Genomic DNA, 21,102 nt, shown 5'->3' with positions numbered 1-21,102 from the left:
TGCTTAACTTTTAAAGCATCTGTGTAGTCCTCTGGAATTAAATGGGATCTGCATGCTTTAAGTCTACAAAAGATCACTGCAAATTGGGGCTGCATTGTACCAAAAAAAAAAAAAAAAAGTTGTCCCAGGGGTGATTAAAATAGGATGGTTGATATTAATGAAGCCAAGCTGGCTATTTTACTGCATCAAATGTGGCAAAGCTACGGGACCAAATCCTCAGCTGGACCTCCTCAGCTGGAGCTCAGTGGCGCAGCTCTGTTGGACAAAACTTCAACAATTTACACTAGCTGAAAATCTGGTCGACCAACAGATGTTACACTGGAGTTAAACTGAAGTAGCACAGTGTTGCTGTGGAACCTGTATTTCAAGATGAAACTTTCATGGGAAGAGAAAACAAGAAGAAAGTAGTTTAATCTATGCAGTAAAAATATCAAGTAAATTAATATTTTAATTATTACTACACATACAAGAAATTAGAGGAAAAATATATTACAGATACAGAATAATAGTTAAAATTAACATAAAAATGGATCAAAGATTGTATCAAGTGGCTGTACTGCATGTGGTGACCTTTAAATTGATGGCAAAATAGATTAAGTGCTAGTAACTTTAAAACATGGCTAAGTGCTGCGATTGAATGGAGGAGAGGAGCTCCTTGATTTATATATTAAATCTTTAAATATGCTTTGCCTTTAATGCACCAGAACTAAGGAAGCTCTGTTCATTGAGATTAACAGGGCAGGAGGACTTGTAGCCTGACACTGAAGTCCTTACCCAGACAAAACTACCACTTATCCCAAGGGGATTTTGTCCTGCAGGGAGAGATTCTGCCAAGCTTACTCACAGCAAATAGCATCATATTCCATGAACAGCCTTATCTGGGAAATGAGCCTATTCTTTCATCGGCCCCAAGTAAGGACTGCAGGTTGTGGCCCTGGATTTCTAATTTGTCCTGATTCAACAAAGAAATCAATATGGGAGGGTTTTTGTTTTTTAAATTAGATTGCCAGAATAGTGATTTCTTTATTGGTGCTAAATTTTCTGATGTTCTATTTTACTGCCAGTAGGAATATAACACAGGCCCTAATCCTGCTCCCAGCGATGTATCATTGGAGCAAAAGCAGGCCCTAAATCCCCTCTTTTACCGCTAGAGGCAAGACTTCTGAAGTAGCAAATTAACACTAGCCACAGTACATCAAACCTGTACTCCCTCCACCTTTTCTTTCAATGAGCTTGTTTCTACAACAATTTAGTGTCACCACAGAAATAATACAAGCCACTAAAAATGTTGGCATTTCAGCCAACTGGCCACTTCTTGTGTATTTTAGTCTATCGATAGGTATACAGACATATTTTTTACATTAAAAGGAAAAAAATGCATTGTCAACGAAACATCCTCCAAACTAAGAAAAGGAGCATCTATCCAACATTTAAAGAAACAATAAAAATTTGCATTGTATTTGCCTCTGAGTTCATAATAATGTATTTTTTACTGCTTGAGAATTATGGTCCATTTCACAGGTATATGCCCATTTGTAAAGTGTAAGTTCTTCATCTTTCCTTTGTGTTTGTACAGCACTTAGCACATTGTGGGTGCTATTGGAAAAATAATTTACCATTTGGGGACCAGATTTGAAATCAATAGAATTATGCCAATTTAACCATTGGAGAGAGCCGATAATATTTTAGAGTCATAATTCTGTTCAGAAGTTTGTTCGGAATCCAGTGTCTGTTCACACAAACACATTCTTATCTGGGAAATCATACACATCCTACACATAGTGGGACAGGAATTAATTTCAAAATGAACATCCCCTCTCCACTGGCTTTAAAGTCACTAATATTTGTGAGCAAAGAAAATTAAATAACCCTTTTGTAACTTGTGCCTTAAAAATCTAGTAAATCTGCATGAGAAAAAGTGACCAGAACCACAGCATTTTCAACTTCAATGAGTTCAGCAATAATCAAGCTAGAATTAGAACAGTGGTTCTCAAATATCTGTACTGGCAACCCATTTCCACAGCAAGCCTCTGACTGTGACAACTCACTTATCAATTAAAATAACTTTCTTATATTTAACACTATTATAAATGGTGGCAGTGAAGCAGACTTTGGGGTGGAGGCTGACAGCTTGTGATCCTCCCCCATGTAATAACCTCACAACCCCCTAAAGGTTAACCCCCAGTTTGAGAACCCCTGAATTAGAACGTTTTGTTTTGGCTGGATCAGGCTTATTCTAGATAGCTTATTGAGAGAGGAGCCTGAGTTGCAAAATTTGGATGCGGTGTTTTTGCATCTGACTTGTAGAAAAACTAAGAACCATTTTCAACTTTGGGGTCTGAGTTCAGACTTGTAAAAACCCCTTCCATTTAAGTTTGGATGTGTCTGGAGCCAGGGTTTTCGGTTAGGCTTATCCCTAATAGATTGTGCAAATGATTATTTTGCATTTGCTGCCCCTATGAGGCAGAAATCTAACTGAAAGGTTAAAAGGCATTTGTCATTTTTTTCAAGTGAATTTCTAAAGGTTTCTAAGTATTTTTATTCTGAATAATATAGTATAATAATACTTAGCACTTATCTAGCGCTGTACACCTTAGTGTGTGCAAATATGCGCTAATCCTCACACCACCTCTGCAAGGTAGGTAAGCATTTCACAAATGGGGGGAGGGGGCAAAAAAAAAAGACAGACACACAACGGGCATGTGTACACTAGGAAATTATTTCAAAATAATAACTCCCGAAATAACAATTTTGAAATAGCATGTCCACACTATGGGAAAGCCTCGAAATTAGTCAGAGGCAGGCTCCCATAATAGAATCATAGGACTGGAAGGGACCTCGAGAGGTCATCGAGTCCAGCCCCCTGCCCTCAAGGCAGGACCAAGCTCCGTCTACACCATCCCTGACAGATGTCTATCTAACCTGTTCTTAAATATCTCCAGAGAGGGAGATTCCACCACCTCCCTTGGCAATTTATTCCAATATTTGACCACCCTGACAGTTAGGAATTTTTTCCTGATATCCAATCTAAACCTCCCTTGCTGCACTTTAAGCCCATTACTCCTTGTCCTGTCCTCAGAAACCAAGAGGAACAAATTTTCTCCTTCCTCCTTGTGACACCCTTTTAGATATTTGAAAACTGCTATCATGTCCCCCCTTAATCTTCTTTTTTCCAAACTAAACAAGCCCAGTTCATGAAGCCTGGCTTCATAGGTCATATTCTCTAGACCTTTAATCATTCTTGTCACTCTTCTCTGTACCCTTTCCAATTCTTGTCGCTCTTCTCTGTACCCTTAATGTGGACATGCTACCTAGAGGCCCAAGTAGCACTGGGGAGTAATTACTTTGAATGACCCCAGGGAGTAGTTATTTCGAAATAGCAGCAATGAAAAGTCCACACACCCACTATTTCAAAAATAGCTATTTTGAAATAAGCTTTATTCCTCATGGAAAGCAGGAGTTATTATTTTGAAATAACCAGCCCCTTATTTCGAAATCATGGGCTTGGTAGTGTGGGCACTCTGCTTGTTATTTCAAAATAAGGGGAGTTATTTTGAAATAACTCCCTAGTGTAGACCAGGGCAGGATTAGATTCTCAGCTGCTGTAAACTAGCAAATCTCTACTGACTTTAATTCATACCAGCTTACTTACTAGGGCCACAAAACGAGTTGGTGTCAAAGCCAAGCTCAGAACTTAGAAGTTGTAGACATCTTGTCCTGGGCTCAGACCAGACTACTAAATGCTGCTGCCTCACCACATAAAAGAGCAGCTTTCTCTGCCAAACCCAAGCAATTTGCAATGCCCATGCACCCAAAATAGAGAAGAAGACATCTGCCACGGGACTTTATATCTGCTGTTTTGCCTACCTTCCCCTCTAAGGCCAATAAAGAACCAAGTTAGAAAGGGGCAGGGAGTGAAAGCCTTCAAGTCCTTCTAACTATATTTTAAATCCTAAGGGCTCATTTGACCCACTTCTCATCTCTCACTGGTGGAAATCCAGAGTGGTTCTGCTGAAGTGCCCTCAACACACCAGTTTATCATCAGTGTAATGCCACTGACTTCAGTGGAATTCGTATGGTCGAGCCTAGCTAATGGAGTTACAAGAGTGTAAAATGGTCAGAGGTGAAAATCAGGCCAACTGGCTTCAAGGGGGGGGGGGGGGGGGTATGGTAAAATATAGGCAGGTCAAGTATACTCAGCACATTCTTAGTCCCCCTGAATAAGGACCTAATGGATCTGCTGGCACCTAATGGTTAATACAGTATTGGATGACGTGGTTTGTAGTGAAACCTCAGTTAACAATACATAAGATTTCCAGAAGGGATTTTGAGTGTAATGTAGTCAACTTTTTTTTTTCAAGGACCAAATTTCTTAGCCAAGGTCCAGAATGTCAAGGTACAAATGCCAGAGTAAAAAAAAGATTTAGGGACTGTTCAAAAGTTTCTGGCACTGGATTTTGCCAGTAGGCCACTTAGCAACTACCCCGGTGCCCAGTGTGTAACTACAGATTGACTCTTTCTAGTCAAGCACTCGCTTCTCCAGCAACATCCATGGTTTGGCATGAATTTCATTATCACGGGTGTGGCCAAGTTTCCCATGACCCCATAATGTTTCTTTGCAGCCACCAGTCCTGGCTCTCCGTGTTCTGTGCTGTTATTTAGCTCTGATTTACCTCTAAGAGCCTAAGAAGCAGTGGAAGTGTTGATAATGCTGCTACACAACATTGACCTTCTGTGGTCCAGCAAATTCTCAGGTTTGGCGCTGGTCAGGTCCTAAGGGTGCCAGACTAGAGAGGTTCAACCTGTTCTGGGTATCTCTTGTACTTAGGAGTTAATATTGACTCCCAATGTGCTGTAAACTGCTTTTACTCCCCTTCCTGCAACATTCTCATGCCCAAAAACAGATGATGCTCCTTAAAGATTTTGCTTCTAATGGGAAAGTCTATGTATGGGTTTGGAGAGGAAGGCAGGGAAGTAGAACGATATCTTCACATTTAAAAGGCAAGAGAGAGAATGGGAAAGGAAGGAACTGGAAAAGAATCAGGTGGCTATTTATGTGCTCTCCCAATGCCTTTCAAATCCCAGATTGTTTTCATTGGTGGTACATCCACCCCCCATCAGCAACTGTTCATTGTTTCACAGGCTTAATCAGAAGAATTAGAGCTGGCTGTGTCAAATCTGTGTCCATAACACAGCCATAGACAATCCAGGCTAGTGAGTGGACCACATGAGAGGTCCTCTTCTCCGTGGGGGCCACCAGATTGTTATAACCAAGATGGTCTCCCGGCAGACGGTAGTTTTGCTAACTGTTTTGTGTACCTAGAATTTGTGTAGTGTGCCGGTCAAACGCTAGCAGAACTTTGACTGGATGCAGAGGGAGTGCACGGCTCTTTCAGGCAACATTGTGTGCAATCCGCATGCACCTCAGTCCCCATGCATATCACTTTAGTAATACAGGTAGGAAAACAAAATGTCTTGCGGGCTACAAATAGAAACCTGATGAGCCGCAGGTTGCCTACCTCCGCCATAGCAGCTGGCTTCGTCCCTGAGAGACTTTTGCTTGCTTGGAAAAGGGTTGTGTTCACGTGCTGTGGTTTAAAGAGATGTGGAGAGGAACACAGAAGGGAGAGCAAGGTGATGCTCTGTAACAGCCTGGGCCTGGGACACCCCAGGCATCCTTCAACTCCCTCAGAGTCCTCCAGCGCACAACAGGAGCAGTACCTTTTCGGTGTCTTGTCTCAGATGACCGTAACTCCTGACTGTCAAAGTGACTATTAAACCCCTACTGAACCCTTTGCTATCATCATCCGCATCACAGCCCTAAGAAAAGAAAATTACAAAAAAATAATTAAGATTTCTTCAGGAAACTGAAGAATACGCCTTTGTAGGGGTGAAGAAGCGGATACCCTACTAACTTAAAGGGGGAGATTATAATATTAAATGCCGGTTTCCATTAACTCCTTTACTTACCCTCTCAGTCTTTCTTACAAGAGGGAGAAAAAATCCTTGGAGAGGATAAGTGAGGAATCCATATGCCAAATTGACAGTCTGCGGGATATTTAAATAAGGCTTAAATTAGCCAATCACTCCTCTGCTGCTAGCACTGGCCCCAGCAGGCAGCTGCAGCACCGAACAGGCACATTTTCTCTAGCTGGCTGCATGACAGGAGAAGCTTTGCAAACAAGAGGCCTGTGTAACAGCAGGTGCATCTGCGAAGCCACACGGGGGGCCAAGCTGGGGGCCATGAGATGAGCAAAACTGATGACTGGAGATGGCCCATGCCTCCGAGAGCTGGTGACTCTGGCAGAGCAATCCCTTGAGTGGAGGATTACTGGCAAGAGCATTAGAGAGGATATTACCAGAGCTTGTGCTATCTACGATGCTTTCCCCTCTCCCCCCCGCCGAATGCAGCTAACCTTGCTGATATATGTTTGTGATGCAGCAGGTGCTTCTGGAGGGTCCCTATTGTTAACCCAGCCTTTTGTGATGGTACTTACATTTTCTAAAATATGTAGAGTCCTTGGAAAGAAGGTCCTCAGTCCTCAAAGGTATTTTGGTTCCCAATTCCCATTGAACTCAATGGAAGTTAGGAGCCCAAATGGTACTACTGAGGGCTGAAATGTCTGGTCAGCATACTGAATCCCATTATGTAGGGCTACAGAGGGGACTGAAAATGACATCAATAAAGAAAGCACGGTGCAATCTCACACTGCTACTAATACTGCTAGTTGCTCAAGTAGGGTATGTCTACATTGGTGGATTCTTGCACAAGAACGGCCGTCCTTGCGCAAGAATCTGCAGAGCGTCCACACTGCTCATCCGCTCTTGCGCAAGAAGATTTACAGTACGGAGCGGTAAGAGAGGGCTTCTTGCAAAAGAGCTACACCCTTTTCTAACAGGTGTAAGCTCTCTTGCGCACGAGGGCAGTGTGGACGCACAGCAGGTGTTTCTTGTGCAAGAAAGCCCGATGGCTAAAACAGCCATCAGTGCTTTCTTGTGCAAGAGAGTGTCCACACTGCCATGGATGCCCTTGTGCAAAAGCACAGCTCGCACATGGCAATATGGACGTGTTCTTGCACAAGAACCCTTGCGCAAGATATTCTTGTGTAAGAAGCCGCCAATGTAGACACAGCCATAGACCAGCGCTGGGCAAAATATGGCCCGGGGGGTGGATCTTGCCCACCAAGCCACCGGCTCCAGCCCACAGACCCCCTGCCCGGACCCTCAGGCGCACACACAGCTGTGCAGTCTGTGCGGCTCTCTCCTCTGCAGGGAAGGGGAGGCTTCCTGTGATCACCCAGCCCAATCCTTAGCTCCTATAGGCTGGAAACAGCTGGCCAATAGGAATTGATCCCAGCCAATCTCTCAGCTCCTATTGGAGCCAATAGGAGCTGAGAGATTGCCCTGGGGGCAGTACAAGCCTCTTCCCCTTCTTGGAGCTGAGAGCCACATGGAGGGAAGAAGCCTGCAGTTTCAAGTGACCTGGGGCTGCTGCAGGGATGGAGTCCAGCCTGCCAGCTTAGGTAAGCACCTCCCAGCCTGAGCCTACCTCTGGCACCCCTGCCCCCCAATTCCCTCCCCTAGGTCACCAGACAAACTCTCTTCCCCAGGTCACAACTCCCTCCGAGACTTTGCACCTCTTCTTAGAGCCCCTCCCCTAGGCCAGAATCCTCTCCTGCACCCACACCCCTTCCCTGACCCTGCACTCCAATCCCCAGACCCAGGTCACCACCCCCTCCTCCACCCAAACTCCCTCTAAGACCTCACACCCTCTCCTGCACCCAGTCTCTTACCCCATGTGCCCTTCTGCACCCAATCTCCATCCCAGACCCTGCATTCCCCTCCACAGAAAATTGCAGCCCTAGACCACTTTCCAAAATCTTGGAGTGGCCTCCCGATCAAATATTATTGCCCATGCCTGATGTAAACTAATGCCTTCCTCCTGTGGATTCAGGGCTACTCTGTGAGCTAGATTGTAACAAGGGGCAAGTTTCCTTATATCAGGGGAAACCTCAGGCCCGGGGGCTGGAATCCCAGATGCAAAAACTGAAACTCTCTGCCTAGGGCCTGTGCTGAGGTATACAGACTCCCTACACTAAGTCCTGAAATAGGCCAGGTGGGGCCAATCAGAAAATTAGGCTGCAAACAGGAGATTTAGACTGGAGGAAGCTAATTAGAAAGAAGCTCACCTCTGAAGGGATGACCAGAGCGTCTATGAAACCAGGAGGCTGGCGGGAGGGTAAGAAGGCAGCAGGGAGGAAGCTGCTGTCCCACTTCCCAATGCAGAGAAGGCTCACAGTAGGGAGGAGTCCGGGATACAAAGCCAAGCCTTAACAGTTCACTACAGAGCCCTGGCGTGGAACCCTGAGTAGAAGATGGGCCTGGGTTCCTCTCCAACCACTGCAGAGTGCTGTTGCAAAGGGCAGTGAACACAAAGACAACTGGAGAGGAGATGTCAGGGCAGTGAGGGGTAGGACTGCCTGATGCTGCCTGTGGAAGGCTCAGTGACCTGCCTGGAAGGCTGAATCACAAAAAGAAAGCAGCTGCTCCTGGAAATGGAAAGAGGCTGTCGCCAGAGAGGTGGTGAGCAACCGCAGAAAGCGCTGCTGGTCTGGTAGAACCACCAGGAGAAGGTGACATCCCCATGGTGAGTAGAACACCCTGTGACAGGACCCACTCGTCAACTCTTTGCTCACATTTAAGAACAGCTATTCACCTGCGTGGTCCCCTTCAAAGCAGAGGGAGGGCTCACATGAGTACTTGCCTGAGAAGTGGAAGGAAAAGCCACTCAATAAATATTAACAGGATACCATCCGATTTGAGAGAGGAGAGAAAAGCCCCATAGGTGCATTCTAAATGCATATCCACAAGAAATGCCTTAGTCCATTTGTCATGCTTCAAAGCAAAATAAGGAGCAGCAACAGTTCAGCACTTGTGAGCAACCCACAGTACATTTAAAAACAGTGTGAAGGTAATATTGGAAAGTAAAATTATATTAGTGAAATTAAAAATACCTCACTAGAATCCTTTAGACTGTAAGATATACTCTTGCTTTGGGAAAGGGAAGGACAAGCTGGCCAAACATTTTGGATTGATAGGGAATAAGTTCTCCCCATCTCTAATGGCTCTGATTTTATTATAGGCTGCAGGACGTTCAGAGAGATAAGGGCGAGCTGGTTTGCATGTACAGAATTGTTCTTTTCAGATAGTTTTGCCCCAAAGTGGCTTTGCAAAGGCAATAGGCATAAGCTTGGTTCGTTGCCACTGACTGACAAAAAACAGACACTTGTTCTACGTAGATGGCTTAGCATTTTCCCTTACCTGCAAACAGACGAAATCGGTACCCGGTGCAAGAGGTGTATTAAACATTATTGGAGTATTCTCCCTTATTTGCAGCTGAAAATGCTGAGCAATAAATGCTTAAAGTGTCAGATTCCAGTCTCCCACTTCCCAGAATGCGGACAGAATGTGAACCCAGAAAAATAAACTTCATTCCACTAAGGAATCATCTCTCCAAAGCAGTGGTGTAAAACACAGCATATCCTGGCTCAGGTTGCCTATGGTGGCTACAGATGACATACTACTGTACATGTATGTATAGAGTCAAGTATGTAGACATACGCCAATATAGAGAAGCTTACTGGCCTTACTGAATAAATAGGTTTCCCTGAAAATATGCCATGCTCACAGTAATAACAATTGCCTATTAACACTAATGAGTCATCTATGAACTTGGGTCTGGAGTAATTTCACAGTGGTCACAGAATGCCATATCCCAGTGTGCATTGCTATAGATGCTTTGTGTTTTAATACTTTGCTTTTGGTTTGGCATCCCTTGGGGTTGGCCCCAGCATTGTCACTGATTCAAGAGCTCTCAGCACCTACAGATAAAACACAGGAGGCTCATTAATTCAGCAGAGAAGCTACCGGTGACAAGGGGGTGAGGTCTGATGTTGAAAGACAGACCCATTGTTCCATCATCTGTCTTAGCACACCGCCACGTGAGTACCTTAGGCCAAGATAGCAAATGCTGAAAGTTGCATGCGAAAGCTGCTCATTAGCTTTAACTTACAGGCATATTTCTTTTCCTCATAAGCCATCCTGTGTAGAGAATGCCTTTCATTTTCCATTTTCTCGACTGTTTCAGAAGGTTATTACATTCTATTGTTGCTGCTGCAAGTGTGTCGCCTACTATTGTACCTACTTGGCAGCATTCACATGGGACATTTAAATAGGAAGTTGCATGAATTTTGGAATTCACAAAAAAAAGCCCTGGTTAGAAGAACCAGATACAGTACAAGTTTTTCATGCCACCAAATTCTTACTAATGTCCCTTAGCCCTCACCTGCATGACCTATCCTCTTGGCATGCTACTCATTGTCTTTCTTTGAGCAGAGGCTGTTGACTGCTTCGCCCTGTGTAGTGGCTTTGTAATGTCCGTAAATGGGGTCTAGTGTAATCACCACCTAAACTCACTGTCCCCTCCCTGTCAGCCTTAGCTGGGATGTGGACAGGGGTGTCCAGGGTAGAAGGCAAGCCTCTGAGCCTATTTAGTCTCTTTAAATTAGCCTTCTCCTTCCATAACATTCAGAGCCAGCTTCAGGATTAAAAAATACAATGTGGCATTAGAGAGGACTCCTGAAGCTTCCAAGAGGAAAAGGTCAAAGCTACTGTAGGTTCAGTCTAAATTTTCCAATGTGGTCTCCACACTGACGTAAACTACATTCAAGGAGAGTCAGATTTAAAAACAAAAACAAAGAATGCTTCAACGAAGCAAAATCTCTATCACCAATGCACCTTGAGAGACGGAGAATCCCCCTCAGCGACTAATGCTGCTACAGCACCCCAGTTATAATCCGCGCAGTTCACAAGGCTGCTGGCATTCCATCTAATTCCTCTTTCTGAAGTCGTCTTCATCCCTGCTCTCCACGGCAGAGAGTGCAATGAGCATCTGGGCTGCATAGTAAGTGGCCATGATAATGGCGCGTGAGTAGGGCACTGGAAAGCAGAACTTGTTAACTGCAATGGTCAGATCGGACACCATGAAAAGCACTGCGCCGATACAGGCCGAAAGCTTGGTCCAAGTCCAGAGGTCGTTGCACAGCTGTACGCCAGCAATGGCGCGCCACCCCATGAAGCCGATCAAAGCAATGTAGACAGCTACCAGGTAGGTGAATGGGCCTGAGAGGTAGGCGTACAGAAAGGTGTAGCAGAAGCTGGAGACAAGGGTCATCACCAAGCCGGCTTTCAGGTCCAAAGGCTTCATCCCAAATGCTGAGGAATACAGGATGTGTGTGATAGCAAACATCAGCAGACCTAGAAAGAGGCAGTGACATAGCAAGAATGAGCTTTAGTAGGAATAACTAACCCACATTAACCCACCGCAGTCAGGGACTTGTGGGCGGAGATTTATGAATACATCAGATTAAACGGTCACAGGGAAGGTGCTGTCTTAACTCTACTCCCTGTGATAAAATCCCTGTGTGAATTGAGTGGGAACAGAATTAGGCCAACGTTCAGTGCTCTTAAAATCCTATCCCTTTTTATGCAAAAAAGAAACTTTTAATATATGACCCAGGTGGCCATTCTGTAGATGTCATGTCTCAAAGTAACCAGAATCACACTAAAGATAATTCTGCTCTGCCTTTATTAGACGACCAACTCTGCAGATCAGTTAGGAAGAAATGAAACTCCAGTCTTTCAGATCTAACCCCTTTTGAATTTCAGGGTGGAGGAGAACAGATCTGAGACGACAAATATGCACAACTCTGTAGAGTTTTATTTCTAAGTGGTGCCAAAACTAGAAGGAAACTTTTCCCAGCCCAGCTGGAGTCCCAATGTTGTGAGAACAATTAGCAAAGACTTCAACACCTCTAAACTCCAGCCTTGTTTAGCCAGACTTAAACTCCAACCTGGGAATAAGATGGACCTGGGAATTTAAACATGAGCTCCACTTACTGCTAGCGGAATTATAACTGGAAGGAAGCAGATGGCATATTTCAGGGATTAAACCAGTATAACCTGCCAACGTTTTTTATGGCTGCTTGCAGAAACCAAATGAAGCCAGAATGGAATTGATATGAGAAAATAAAACAAGTTTCCCTTTGAAAAAAAACACCCTGGAAAAATCCCAGATATTGGTGTAGGAATGAATTGCCCATATGTTAATCACTCTGCACTAGTCCATCTGATGAGAAATGTCACCATGTGTTGCAGCAGGTGCTAATTACTAGTTGGTCTTGCCAGTCACACATGATGGGCTCCAAAATAATTTCAGCTCCCTTCTCTCACCCTCAGCCCACAGACCTACATACACTGAAAGTCTGTTCCATTCTGTTTTGTACAGATTTGTTAACTTCGCTAGAAGTTTTCATGCATAAATGAAACCAGTGACAATATGGAAATCGGAGTGCCCCAGCAGGCCAAAAGTGGCAAGGAGTCCTGTGGCACTTTATAGACTAACCAAAGTGTTGGAGCATAAGCTTTCGTGGGCAAAGACCCACTTTGTCAGATGCATGTCAGCAGGCCAGTGGCTGCAAATTATATTGTGATGGCCTGATACAAGGGGAATAGGAGCTCCTTAGCAATTAAATCCACCCACGAGAGGTATGTACTGCGTGTCTGCTTTAGCACACTGTAAGAACAACTCGAACAGGTGGAGCTGCTGCCTCTGCACTAGGGAGTGTCATCTTGTACTCTGCCCAGCCAATGATGTATAGCTCAGATAGCTGGTGCATCCCCAGAATGAAATTGGTAGACAGAGAGGAGCAGGAGAGCTCACAGCTAAATAGATGGGAGAAGGATGAAATGTGGGGAATGGAGGAGGAGAAAAGAACAGATGAGGGCATCAAGACTAATTCAAGGAACAAGAGGATGGCATTAGTGAGCTAAACATATTACGGGCATAGGGAAATTTAGCAAAGATCTAGTTCTCGCTTTTTATACTACAACCATCTCATGCACACTTTTAAAGGGATGTGAGGATACTTTAGAACAGGTGCCCGGAGTTGTTTCTTCTCCAAGAGGCTCAATGGCTTTATGTGGATAAGCCAGCAATAGAGAATCAAAGAATAATGTGTCAGGTTATTATATAGTCTGAGAGGTAGCCATGTTAGTCTGTAACTTTAAAAACAAGTAGTACTGTGGCACCTTGGAGACTAACAAAAAATATACACAGGAGGCCCCCAACTTGTAATGCGATCTGTTCCTGGGGAAGCGTTGCAAGTCAGGGTGTCATAATTCGAACCATCATTTACGACAGGTGCCATGCGCCTGTTGTAAATGCGGGCCAAGGACATAAGTCGGGGTTTTCGGCCCTTTCCGCACTTACAAAATGGTTGTAAGTGTGGGAGTCAGAAGTCGGGCGGTCACAGTCGGGGGCCTCCTGTATATAGTATCATGAGCTTTCATGGCAAAACTCAATTCATGGGCAAAACCCAATTCTTCAGATGAATGCGTCTGCTGGGAAGGTCTGGGGTTCAGGATTCTGTATGTCCATGGGATAGAGGCAGCAAATGCAGAAGAATAGAGATGAGAGAGACAACTGGGGTGGGGGAGCAAGAGTAAGGATAGAAAAGAAATACCCCGGTAAAAGAAAAGACAGATAGTGGATCACGTGGATTTGTAGCATGACTTCATTAACTCTGTCCTAGCCTTGTTAAGGAAAATGGTAGAAGAGAGGAGAAACAGACAAGAAAGAGACGGGTTTGTAATAAATTGTGAGATTGGTCACAGACGGAAGGTGGGCCGCTTCCAGACTAGCTCAATCAAGCATTTGGAAATGGCTCCACCTCACCTAACCAAAGACAGGAGAAGGGGAGGAGAACAAACATTCAACAGCCTTCCAGTGTTTATGGATTTTCCATTAAAAGGTGCTTGGATTACAAGTTGTGCTCAGACCAAGCACTGGGAGGTGCAAGAGTGTAATCTGAGGGAAATCCAAATTTCCAACTAATTCAGCCTTTTTCCTCTTCATCTTTTCTTACTGGACCAGCTGCAATGGAAGCAGCTGACTTTGGTTACCTTTGGGTCTCTTCCTCAGTGGAGAGAGTTGGCCATTTGCAACCCCCCACACCACCTCAAGCGAATGAGATTCTTGTATTACACCTTCCTTCCCTTCATCTGAAATGTGAGTCTCTAGCAACCAGTGCAAAGGGATAGTATCAACAGACTGGAAATGTCATACAGTTTTAAATGTCTCATCAAATGAGATGTATTTTCAATTACAAAATATCTGCTAGATGCAATAGGATGCTAGTCAGAAAACAGCCAACTATTAATTGGCTGTAATAATAAAAACAAAGTAACAAGACCCAGCATGGCAAGAATAGCTCATCATCCTATAAGTCACAAACGTCCTTTACCAAACTCCTCTAACCAACAGCTGTTCAAGGGAGACCAGCTCCAAAATGGTTTTCAGACTGACAGCCATATTAACAGAGCTAGAAATGAAATGTTTACTAAAAGTTGCATTTTTTTTCTGTGGATATTTTCACAAAGAATGCCGTCAACATTTTGAATTTAAAGGGCTTTTTTCAACAAGCACCAACCTATTAATTTTTACACGATGGCTGTGTCTACTTTGGCATCCCTTTCCGGAAAAGGGATGCTAATGAGACACTTCGGAATTGCAAATCCGCGGGAGATTTAAATTTCCCCCGCGGCATTTGCATTTACATGGCTGCAGCTTTTTTCCGGCTCGGGGTTTTTGCCGGAGAAAAGCGCCAGTCTAGAAGCGATTTTCCAGAAAATAAGCCCTTTTCCGGAAGATCCCTTATTCCTACTTGAAATCCCTTATTCCTACTTTCAAGTAGGAATAAGGGATCTTCCGGAAAAGGGCTTATTTTCCAGAAAATCGCGTCTAGACTGGCGCTTTTCTCCGGCAAAAACCCCGAGCCGGAAAAAGGCGGCAGCCATATAAATGCAAATGCTGCGGGGGAAATTTAAATCTCCCGCGGATTTGCAATTCCGAAGTGTCTCATTAGCATCCCTTTTCCGGAAAGGGATGCCGATGTAGACACAGCCAAGGAGAAATTACATTTTTTTTTCCCTCAGCATTGCTCAAAGATTAACTAATGTGGTGCATGACATTTTGTCTGAAAATGGCTGGCACTCAAATCTTCCAATATTAAAGTCTCCTGAGACAGCTCAATCGGCAAATGTTTGACATCAGCTTGTGAGGAAAAAGCACTATGTGAAGGCTGAGCTTTTTTTCCAAAGGTATCCAGGAGTGTTCGACACCTATTGAAATTTAATGGAGATGTGTCCAAATCCCCCAGCCCAACTGTTCTCAACCGGGGAATCAACTGCCCTTCCGATATTTGTTAAACGGGTGGGAGAGGGTCCCAGATCTAGTGCAGATATTTAGGAAGCTGGTTTTAAGGTGATCCCTGTATTATAGTCGTGCAGCAGTGCCATAATCATTAAGTAAACAACAATTTCTGTTTAATGGCCAACCTTTCTAAGTCCTCTTCAAAATCTGGTGTGCCACAGGAAGGGTTAGGGTAAGGTTAGTGACTCAACTCTGGAATCACTTGAGACAGGTTGCAAAGATACAAGTCCTGAAAAAAGCAGCCTCTTTTCAAAGGGGGTGTGTGTGTGTGAGAGAGAGAGAGATCAAGCCATTATTGAGATGCAGGTAAAAAGGTCTCGAGCTGGCCAGTTTCACCCAAAGTAGTGTGTGGCACCCACTACATCTTTGGAGGGCTGCATGGAGAACCATGTTTAAGAAAATGTACCTCTTTTTAGTGTGCATGTGCAAATGTAAAAATACACTTAAACCTCCATACTTGAGTGAGAGGCTTCTGGCTGGCTGCTAGGCTTGCCAGATGCTTTCACCAAAAATCCTGAACATAGCAGGAAAAAACTTAGTTGAGCCTGGATTCCAATTTAAAGCCCTAACTTTAATTAGCTGGTATTTCTCCTACAATGAGGTTTACCAGCTAATTTGATTTAGGGGCTTTAAATCGGAATCCCGTTTCACTGCTGCGTGTAGATGTGGGCAGTTACTTTGGGCTGGTCAGTTTCTAAAATGGCGACCGGTTGGGAACATGCAAATCAAGCGCAGGATATTTAAATCCCGGGCTTGATTTGCAATTTCAGTTGCCCTCATTAGCCTCCCTAGATCAATCTAGGGGGCTAGTGTAGACTTACCCACAGAGAGAGAGAGAGAGAGACTCCCCACATTCCCCTCACACACCAGAGCCTGGACTGCCAATGCAGGTTCCCCAATGCTGAGGGAGGAACTCCAAGTCTTGGGGGCCAATCCAGACAAGCCAGGAGCTGCATTCAGCCCCCAGGCCTTATGTTTCAAGTATAGATCCTTGGGAGACCCTGCTATTTACCTCTTTGCTGTGAAAACTGACCATTTATTCCTGCCCCTTGTTTCCTGTTAACCAGTTACTGAGCTTCCTTTTATCCCAAGAAAGCTTAATTTGATGAATAGCCTTGGGTCAGAGGGACCTGGTCAAAGCGTGCTAGAAGACCTGTGTTTTCAAGAGAGGTTGTGACTCTCAAGTCAGCACATCTCCATTTAGATCAAGGCCCAGCAGTTTCTAACATCCTCTTTTACCCCAGGGGCACAGAAGGATCATGGATCTCACATCACAGTCACCATCCAGCAGCTCACTTTAATGATTGGAAAAGGAGATTAGTGAAACTCTAGTAAGGGCCCTGCCACAAAAATCCTGATTGGGGGAGATATTTATGTCCAGCCCCACTTGTTGGCTCAGATGTGCTACTTAAGCCAGAAGGAGGCATAGAAAGTGGTCTGAGGTGCCTAGAGGAATTCCTGTTTGGCTGCTACTACACACGCTGCCTATGTCCCTGACTCCTGGTTCCTACCTTCCAGCCTGTTCTTGGTTCCTATTCTCCTTATTCCAGATGACCATCTGTTCCTGGTTCCTGCGCGGCTCCTGTACCCTACCCCTGACTCTAACTCCAGCTTCTCCTCCTGGTTCTGGTTCCACGCTAGTGACTCTAACCAGGGCCCATGCCTCGTTTCAATGCTCCCCTGGTAAAATTTCCCTTTCACTTGTTCTCTGCTTCACAGTTGGGCCTCAGGAGTGCACAGCCCAGGAGCTATCTTTGTATCAGATGACTGCACAGAGCCCGGCCGGCTGCTAACGGCTGACGATGGGAGGTATTTCCTTCTCTTCCAGCTGAGCATTCTGCCTATGCCACATTCCCAAGCCCTGCCAATCCAGGGATTGTGGACAGAAACTAAGAATCATTCCTGGGCCAGCCCCATGACATAGCGACCAGACAACCCCAAGGCTCCTGAAATGTGACTACAGAGGCGGTCATGGGTCATTTCCATCCCTGGTATGCCCCCTCTAACTTCACTGCACTGGATAATTTCTTCCCATTGCCATGAAAATGGGTTAAACATTAAATAAAACTGCGAGAATATATAAACCCTGTGAATAAGCAATTCAGCACCAAATCACGCACTAATGGGTAGCTATTGAATCCTTGCAGAACTGGTGCATCACTTACCATGAACAAAGTAGCCTTGCTCCTGCCAGATGAGGAAGGCATCCCCCACTGCGGAGAATATTAACCCTGCTAAGATCCTACTGGCGCTCCGATGTGCGACTAAGAAATTGATTCCATGAGCCAGCAGAAAAACCCATAAGCAGAAGATGGGCAGACACTTGATGAGGGCACTGAACCAGGAAGGGCTGGAAGTTGGCAGCCAGAGGACAAAATAGACACAAGTGGCTTTAAAAAAGGGCACCAGCTTGGGGCCTTCACTCTTCACCTAAAAGAAACAAATTGGTTTTTTTAAAAAAAAAATCAATAGACTCAGAAGAGGCTACAGTATAACAAAGCACATTGTAGAAGGGGCTCGTTGACTTTGAAAGGCTGTTTCCTTTCTAATTCAGCGATTCCCTCCGACTGGCAGCTTTGATGCAGCAGACAAAAGCTGTTTGAACTTTCACACACTTTTCACTCCCATTCTCCTGTGCCAAAAATAAAGTTCAGGATTTGTTTGGTTTTGAGTGGAAGCGGTGGGAGAGGAAGGAGTTTGCTTTTCTTTGCAAGATAATGTGGAATACGCTACTATTGCCTCTTCAAAACACTGAGGGCCTGAGCCAAAGCATGCTGAAATCCCCGTAAAAATCTTCTCATTTACTTACATAAGAACGGCCGTACTGGGTCAGACCAAAGGACCATCTAGCCCAGTAGCCTGTCTGCCGACAGTTGCCAGTGCTAGGTGCCCCAGAGGGGTTGGACCGAAGACAATGATCAAGCGATTTGTCTCGTGCCATCCCTCTCCAGCCTTTGACAAACAGAGGCCAGGGACACCATTCCTACCACCTGCCTAATAGCCTTTTATGGACCTAACCTCCATGAATTTATCTAGCTTCTCTTTAAACTCTGTTATAGTTCTAGCCTTCACAGCCTCCTCTGGCAAGGAGTTCCACAGGTTGACTATGTGCTGTGTGAAGAAGAACTTTTGCTTATTAGTTTTAAACCTGCTACCCATTAATTTCATTTGGTGTCCTCTAATACTTCAATTGGTTTTGGATCAGGCCCCCTTGAGCATCCCCTTCCCAAGTCTTGTGGCCTGGGAGACACAGCAACACTTATATCAGGGGTGAGGAACCTAAGGCCTGGCAGGCCCTAGCCTACTCCTGCACCCTAACATCCTCCCATACCCCAAAACCCCCAGCCAGCTCCTGCACTCCCTCCCACCCAGAACCCCCCAAACACCAGCATGCTCCTGTACCCCACCTCCTATCCGAACTGTGGAACCCCACTTTGCTCCTACACCCCCATCCGGCCCAGATACTCACCTCCAACCCCTTCCTGGCAGACCTTTGCCACACATTGAACCCCTAACTTTTGGTCCCACCCCTGGGAGAGCTCACAAAATTTACAAGCCTAGGCGCCACAGGTTCTAGTGCACAAAGGGAATAGGGAGGAGTAAGTTTCTGCTTCTCAGTCAGGGGCCTGACCAATTTTTTTGTGGGTCAGCGGCCCCTGACCCAAAAAAGGTGCCCCACCCCTGCCTTATAGCCTGGCCTCAAATAAATGCACCCTCTCCCCACACAGCAATTCTCTTTGAACAAATGACGATGGGCTGTTATTAGCATTGCAACAGCAGGTAGGGCCCATGAGAAGGTTAGGGTCCCTTTACGTAACCCCACGTGCAGCAGGTAAGCTATACGTGGTAAAAACAATTCCTATGGGACAGAGCTGCAGAATCCAGATCTGAGCTACCCCAATGTCATGAGTGTCTGAATTTGGGGTTCTGCCATAGAGAGAGCCCCAAGGGACAACGTTCTCAGTCCAGGTCCAAACTTATCCCGATTCTGAGAATGGGATCCCGTTTGGGGCCACCTCGAAACAGTACGAGGAGAAGCATGTTTTGTTATGCTGCCACAACTTATTATTCTTCTGTACTTCAGGCCAGGTAGGGAAAACCACAAGGAATTAATATGGGGTTTTTTTCTAACCATGTTGTACTCAAGAGCAAAAAGGATCTTAGATGCTATACACAGATGGGCATAGGGAAGTTACCTTGGACAGCTGTCTGGCATGAGTCCTGTAATAAGTTAACTGCTGCTGGAGTCTTGCAGGAGGACCAGCTCCTGCTGCAGAATCCATAGTAGCTGAACTTCCAGCAGAGCTATTGATGGAAGAGGTCACTGAGAGAGTTAAAACAAATGGAGCAAAGTATCCCGGGGTGTACCAACAACCAGCAGCTGGTATGTGATGTTTCTTGGAAAATCTCCAAATCATGTTTGATCTCAGTGCCTCTAATGGAATTATGATGTTGCTAAGACTAGATGGTGGTTCACACAGAAAACACACACATCATGCATTCTCAAGGGGCTGGAGTGATTGTGTGTCTCCAAGTAATGTTAATAATGAGGCTTTATTCAGCCTGGTGAGCATGTACCCTAACTGTCTCAGGCTACGTCTAGACTGCATCCCTCTGCCGACAGAGGAATGCAAATCAAGCACTTTGGAAGTGCAAATGAGCCCGGGATTTAAATATCTCAGGCTTCATTTGCAAACTCATATTCCAACACTGTGCCGATCAGGCTCAGTGTCGAAAGTGAAAGTAAAGTGTAGCCGCGGTTCTGCCAACAGCGGAGGCTTTTTGAGGATCATTTTTTGAGGAATACAGGATCTGTCAAAAAATACAGGATCTGATCAGCAGAGGGATGCAGTCTAGACACAGCCTCAGAGAACACTGACCATCATGTCCACAGCAGATGGATTTACAGCTCTCAATATTCCAATTTTTCTGGAAGCCCTACATGAAATATTTCTATTTACTGTCACTACAGCCCCTGCTGGATACATGTAATTCCCTAGTACTGATGGTTTATTTTGGGTGTGCACATCCTAAACTCAAAACTCCGGTCATCTGAAGATGGGAGCTGTGCCCACGAAAGCTCATGATACCATCTACATGTTTTGTTAGTCTATAAAGTGCTACCAGATTATTTGTTGTTTTTTAAGTTTATCCTGTACAGACTAACTCGGCTACCCCCGAAGCGGTTTGAGGATCGTTTGTCCAGAATATAGACCATCACTGATGCAACAGAACAGAATGTTCAGGTGAATGTGGGAGAAGAACAGTTTGGTTCCACCATGAACTTCAGCAAACCTGAAACTGCTCTGTCCCATGATGGTCTCTGGGTGGCAATGTTAGTGTTGAAAACCCAGTCAGAGAACCCCTGCTTCCGAAGTATGGAAGTAAGCACTCATTAGACCCCTTGCTGCTGGAAGGAGGATTGTAAGGTCTGATGCAAAACCCACTGAGGACAATGGCAGTCCTTCCATTGATTCAATGTGCTTTGGTTCTGGATCCTAGAAGACTGGTTCTTCTAGCATGTGGTTATCTCATCTTCCTATTGCAATGCCAAGCCACTGATGTGCAAGCTCCCCAAAATTCAGCGAGTTCAGGGAACAGAGTTGGAATATAGAAGTGGATACATGGTAAAATATGAAGTTGTAGGACCAGAGGAAATGAGCAACCCTTGAGTATGTCACTATAGATAGGGCTTTCAAAACAGTTGTGGCATTGAATGAAAAGTTCCTCCACACAGCAGCAGCTTCTTAGCAGCATTATTTATATTGCCT

General features: G+C 45.0%; 1 protein-coding gene and 1 long non-coding RNA gene across 15 annotated transcripts in view; one reads left to right on the top strand and one right to left on the bottom strand.

Moving 5' to 3' along the window:
- Positions 1-21,102, bottom strand: part of TMEM86A (transmembrane protein 86A) — a 116,921-nt gene that overhangs the window by 39,728 nt on the left and 56,091 nt on the right. For 5 of the 14 annotated variants that reach the window (XM_006133445.4, XM_075928122.1, XM_075928123.1 and 2 more), the window contains 2 exons: positions 17,497-17,761; positions 431-11,316 (listed from right to left, as the gene is read on the bottom strand). In XM_006133445.4, the coding sequence (XP_006133507.3) occupies positions 10,889-11,316; positions 17,497-17,761 (693 nt within the window). In that variant the 3' untranslated portion in view covers positions 431-10,888. Of the gene's footprint in view, positions 1-148; positions 376-430; positions 11,317-17,496; positions 17,762-21,102 lie in introns of those variants that run through there. The other 9 variants (XR_003091248.2, XR_003091249.2, XR_012903656.1 and 6 more) reach the window with 9 other exon arrangements.
- LOC142829234 (uncharacterized) lies at positions 7,419-17,614 on the top strand. The gene is made up of 3 exons (XR_012903664.1): positions 7,419-7,523; positions 17,051-17,140; positions 17,479-17,614. It is a non-coding gene; the product is annotated as an uncharacterized LOC142829234 (long non-coding RNA).

Source organism: Pelodiscus sinensis, chromosome 4 (genome assembly GCF_049634645.1).
Source record: "Pelodiscus sinensis isolate JC-2024 chromosome 4, ASM4963464v1, whole genome shotgun sequence".
Lineage (NCBI taxonomy): Eukaryota > Metazoa > Chordata > Testudines > Trionychidae > Pelodiscus > Pelodiscus sinensis.
Note: the sequence above shows the minus strand (reverse complement) of the source record. Positions and strands in the feature narration are given on the sequence as shown.